The following is a 5,126-nucleotide window of genomic DNA, read 5'->3' on the forward strand; positions in this document are numbered from 1 at the left end:
AAAAAGGCCGCCATGTCCTCTCTCAGGTTTCTCTCTGGCTAAGGTTAATAAAGACTCAAGGGCTTCACACATGAAACGCATAACAGAGCATAAGCATAACGTAAGGCCGTTAAACCAATGAGCATCTTATGTAAATCAATATGGCGACATTATGCTAGATGCTCATTGGTCCAGCAGTCTTATGTTATGCTTATGCTCTGTTATGCATTTCATGTGCGATACCCTTCAATGCAATAATGCCCGTAATGCCAACGCTACCAACGCTACACTAATGTCGTTCGCGGAGCTTGCAAACGCTATCGCGTTATTGGCTCTACGAACAGCATTGGTAGCGTTTGCGTTCATAGCGCGAATAGCGTCTCCCCGAACGCACCCGTCTTTGGGCGCACGAAATAACTGCAGTGCAATCAAAAAGGCGCGCAAGGTGAATAGTGAAGTGAGTAACGAAAATTGAAAGCGTTCGACCTTTTGCAAATGTAGTTTGAAATTGCGAGTTTCTCCTTTGCTGTATTTGCATACGACGTTAGTGTTGGCTAATAATCGAAAACAATATAAACTAACGTTTCATATTTGTCTCTCGAAGCAGAACTAAGCAAAACAAACAGACTAATGATTGTGTAGGTTATATACCTGTTGCGGTAATTGTATAAATTGTACGTGTCTAATGTGTCACTCGCAATCGGTTGGAGTCAACCGAGTATTAAGTATATATAGTGTTATTTTCATGTTTTTAGATTAGTCAATCAGATTATTTTGTCTAAAATGGATTCATCTTCACGCGAATCATCAGTGGAATTGGAAATTGTAGAGGACGAGTTACTCGACGAAGTGTTATGTATGAACAATAAAGAAATTGTCGAATCTAAGCAAAATGACACAAAGGAGAGCGGCGTAGAGAACAGTCCTTGGTACGAGGATGAGGAAGACACAGACGTTTACAAGAAGAACTATGAAAATTCAAATGCACGATGTATCAATGTCCAAATGGAATCTGAAGAGGGACTAAACAATATCAAGTGCACAGAGCACAAAAATAACATGAACAGGCCAGATAAATTGCATACTTGGCGCAAGAGGACAAGGCAAGACAATATGGATCATGAACATACTAAGATTTCTCGTAACAGACGCTACTCCAGTGACTCTAGTACAACCACCAATTCATCAGAAAATGATAAAAGACACGTAGAGTATGAGACAGATCCAGTTGTACTAGCACGTAGACAAAAAGAAATTGATTATGGGAAAAACACTAATGGATATGACAGATATGTTAAGCTGGTTCCAAAGTAAGTCTCATAAGATTAATATGGTAAAAGGTTGTTATTTGTTGCATATATATTTAATTAAAATCGATTTTTTGTTTCAGAGAGAAACGTACGCGAGAGCATCCAAGGACACCACCAAAATATATAAAATATAGCAGAAGGGGTTGGGATGGTATGATGAGGTTGTGGCGGAAGCAACTTCATTCTTGGGATCCTCCTCAGGAGAATGACAAGGTTGACAAATAGACTAAAAGTCATTTTGTTATTCCGTTTATAATACTGCCAATATTATTTTCCTTAATTTATATTGCAATCATTATTTTAATGCCATTATTGCGTATTACTTCTAGTTTTTGAAACAATTTTATAATATATAACTAATCATATAATATAAGAAATATAACAAAGTGATATTTCTGTTCTTATTTATGTAATTTCATAATCGTTTTTAAAAAGTTTAGTTACATAAATGATTTTGTATAAATAAAATAACATTAATATGTATGTATTAAACTCTTAAGACAGGGTTTGCAATTTTCTACTATTTAGACAAGTTAACCCTAGCTATACACACTGCGGCCCCAAAAATCTCAGTGCAATTTGCTAAATCGAGATTTTTTTCATGGTTCTGAATTTTTCTTTTTCTTTGAACCTATATATTTCGAAATTACTTAATTCTATCGATTTTTACACATCGTGGACTTATTCCTTAATTAATTCTCCATTGATTAAAAAAAAAAATTAATTGAAATATATCCATTTTTATGGAAATTATAGTAACAAATATGGATAGGGACCCAAGTGTGTATATTAAAGAAAAAAAAAGTATAGCTAGGATTAAGATATATTAAATTTAAGTGAATTAAAAATTATTTAAATATAAATTTGAAAATGTGCAATTTTTTGTATATGCTTTTGATACAAAATTAGAAAATAGTATACTATCATATATGATAAATGAATACAAATTTATTCTAAGATTACATAAAAATAATAAAAGGAACTTTATATTTTGTTAAAATAAGCCAGATCTTTTGATTAACACAAAAGCAAAAAAATATATTCAACAAATTATTCACTATTTACAGTTTTAAGTTACATTAAATATCTGATAACTTAAATTTTCTCTTTTATTAAATATAAAAAAAATTTATTGAAATTGTTACTAAAACGTGTTTTAATTCAATTCACTCTATTCACTTACAAAATATTCGGAAATAAATTGTATCAAATGCTACCACATAGATCCACACACATGCTCTCCCCTATATTATAATAAAGAATATATTACTCTTAAAATAAGAAATTAATAACTAAAAAATACATTTACTGTACATTCAGCCGTGATTCAAGTCTTTCCAAAATAGCATCTAGTTTCTGATTGGTACTCGCTTCCATCTCTTTTATTCTTTCCATCAATCTCTTTTCTATATCATGGAATTTATTGTCGATATAGATTCTAATATCTATATCGGATTTCTTATTATCTTCTCGGTTTGTACAATTTTCATCGCTACTTCTTCTTATATTTCCGTTTTTACATTCAAAAGAATTCAATTGTTCATGATCAGCCTCGCAATTCCGACATTCTTTTTTATTATCTCTTTTTGAAATTTCATTTTTCCATTTGAAATGATCCGAGTCTGATGTAAGAGTTTCCAAAATTTTCTGTTTGAACTGCTCGTTATTCGTAATTTTATTATTATCGCGGTTATCGTAAAATTCAAACATTCTTGTTATATTAAATTGTTGACTTATTTTACCAAGAAATATATTACTGAGAAATGTTTGGATAAAATCTTTATCATTGACAATACCGGATTTTGTCTCTTTTATAGACTCTGTCTTATTATCAATGCAAGTTTTAATATCTGATCTTTCATAATTCTCTCCACAATTTGGATATTCCGTTTTACTATTTCTTCTTTCAATTCTATTTTTACATTCGGTAGCATTTGACTGCTCATAATTATCCCCACAATTTGAAAATTGTTTTTTATTATTGCTCCTTTCAATTTTATTTATATACTCGTCATATTTTGAGCCTGCAAATGTTTCCAAAAGTTTCTCTCTATATTTCCTCATACTTTCCTGTTTACCGTCAAATACTCTCTTTGCCATCTCAGACTCTTGACTCATTTTGCCATTGCTAGCGTTATTGAGAAAAGTCTGTATGATATTGTCAAAGGCACTAGATTTTGCCTCTTTTATAGAGTCTGTCAAAAACAGTCTTATACCATATATCCACATAAGAGGGCCTTTATTTTTTGTTCTAATAAACTAGAAAGTAAACATTATTAAATATTTAATTATGACGATCATTTATAGTTACTGAAGATAATCCAAACGTGAATTAAAATATTTTGTTTTTCAATGTTTACTTAACAATGTATATATATTTATTTAGTATTGGCTCTTAGAAGTATTTACTTGTACTTGATTTAAATTTTATTACATTAAATGTAAAAAATCAAAGTATACATGTAAACAACAGCCAGCTTACCTTAATACTAATTTCCGTAGTAGGAGGATGTATTATAGTTTCACCAAGGAATACTATATTTTCCTCGTATTCATCTATAAACTCCGCGTGTATCGTTGTTTCATATTCTCCAAATTGTTTGAAGATTTCTAGGACGTTACCTTCAGAAATAATAGCAATGCGTGCTATCTTCTGACAATTTGATACTTTAATATTCAGCATACATGGTTCTGTATTAGAACCCATTGGTTGTAAAGCAATACAAGTATCCACAGAAGCTACGTCTTCGCAGTTTATTCTGCAAATGTTTATATTATTTTAATATCATGTTGTTAACTGAAATGTTAATAATGTGCTGTTATAATCAAATTACTTACCTTGCAGATGAGTACTGCATTGGCGTAATGGTGACGGCATCAACAAATTGCTTATTATTGCTGATCTGCCAGTTACATGAGATTGACAGGAGACTGTCGTGGTGCTTTATAGATAGTGATGCATGCAACTCGCCAGTGTTTTCGGTATTCATTATCTCCATAATTCTAGTATAATAGATGGTCACCTTTTTGCAAATAAAGCATATACCACAATTACACTTTGCAGTCTCAGAAATCTATCTGCGATTATCCGCATTCTCTTAGACGATATCCATTCTACTGTCATATGCGCCACGTATAATCATGCACGATGACATTCTCCTTGAATTGTTTTAAAGGAGAAGAAATTGAAAGAGTATTCAAAAACAACACACAACCGTTTCTGAATAAATGATTTTATTTATATCGACTGTGCTCGAACAGAAATTGGTGTCGCTGCATCGTCGAGTTTGAAAATATTGAGCTCCTGTTTCTGATAACCGACTAACTTCAAATTCTATACCACTCTATACCAATTAAATCAATACAAACTACAAACGTCAAGATAAAAAAGAATACCTAAGAATTATAAAAATAAGTATGTCTAAGGTGCGTTCCATCAACGACCATCATCGACGAGAAATGAGGTCTGTTTTTTAGGGTGCCGTCACATGCGGCGTAACCTGCGTAAGCGTAACTGCGTATTCTAGTAATTTAAGGCCCGTCTACAATACACGGAGTAAGAAGTAAGAGTAAGAAATTGACCAATCACAGTCGATTATTCTTCTCACATCGACTGTGATTAGTCAATTTCTTACTCTTACTTCTTACTCCGTGTATTGTAGACGGGCCTTAATGCAATCAATTGCTGATTAGAATTTCTGTTGTACACTGTAACAGAAATGCTAAATGAATTTGCGATTGGTTTTCGTAACCTACGCATCTCGAAAAGTACGCCTCATGGGGAACCGGTACCTTTCCATCGCGTATGTATGAACGGATGATCAAATAAATTATTAA

General features: G+C 32.3%; 2 protein-coding genes across 4 annotated transcripts; one reads left to right on the plus strand and one right to left on the minus strand.

The window, feature by feature from the left end:
* Positions 1 to 258: 258 nt before the first annotated feature.
* On the plus strand, positions 259 to 1,572 carry Slbp (Stem-loop binding protein). Of its 3 annotated transcripts, none has more exons than XM_018510969.1 (3): positions 259 to 617; positions 735 to 1,289; positions 1,370 to 1,572. In XM_018510969.1, the coding sequence occupies exons 1-3, from the start codon at positions 610 to 612 to the stop codon at positions 1,512 to 1,514; spliced, it is 708 nt and encodes a 235-aa protein (XP_018366471.1). In that variant the 5' UTR covers positions 259 to 609; the 3' UTR covers positions 1,515 to 1,572. The 3 variants fall into 3 exon arrangements, with proteins under 3 accessions (XP_018366471.1, XP_018366490.1, XP_018366480.1); XM_018510988.1 differs by having other exon boundaries at positions 260 to 436; XM_018510978.1 differs by having other exon boundaries at positions 261 to 653.
* Positions 1,573 to 2,532: 960 nt separating this feature from the next.
* Positions 2,533 to 4,491, minus strand: LOC108763385 (uncharacterized). The gene is made up of 3 exons (XM_018510957.1): positions 4,128 to 4,491; positions 3,772 to 4,048; positions 2,533 to 3,548 (listed from the first exon to the last, which is right to left on the minus strand). Exons 1-3 carry the CDS (start codon positions 4,286 to 4,288, stop codon positions 2,595 to 2,597), a joined length of 1,392 nt encoding a protein of 463 aa, XP_018366459.1. The 5' UTR covers positions 4,289 to 4,491; the 3' UTR covers positions 2,533 to 2,594.
* Positions 4,492 to 5,126: the final 635 nt, after the last annotated feature.

This window comes from Trachymyrmex cornetzi, unplaced genomic scaffold, assembly GCF_001594075.2.
Source record: "Trachymyrmex cornetzi isolate Tcor2-1 unplaced genomic scaffold, Tcor1.1 scaffold1112, whole genome shotgun sequence".
In the NCBI taxonomy this organism is placed as follows: Eukaryota; Metazoa; Arthropoda; class Insecta; order Hymenoptera; family Formicidae; genus Trachymyrmex; species Trachymyrmex cornetzi.

Bases quoted from the DNA above. Each gene is read 5' to 3' on its own strand.
- Slbp (XM_018510969.1), top strand. The intron at 1,290-1,369 runs GTAAGTCTCATA...TTTTTGTTTCAG, and splicing joins TATGTTAAGCTGGTTCCAAA to AGAGAAACGTACGCGAGAGC.
- LOC108763385 (XM_018510957.1), bottom strand. From the start codon at position 4,288: ATGGAGATAATGAATACCGAAAACACTGGCGAGTTGCATGCATCACTA. The intron at 4,049-4,127 runs GTAAGTAATTTG...AAACATTTGCAG, and splicing joins ATGCAGTACTCATCTGCAAG to AATAAACTGCGAAGACGTAG. The intron at 3,549-3,771 runs GTAAGCTGGCTG...TTTACTTTCTAG, and splicing joins CTACGGAAATTAGTATTAAG to TTTATTAGAACAAAAAATAA.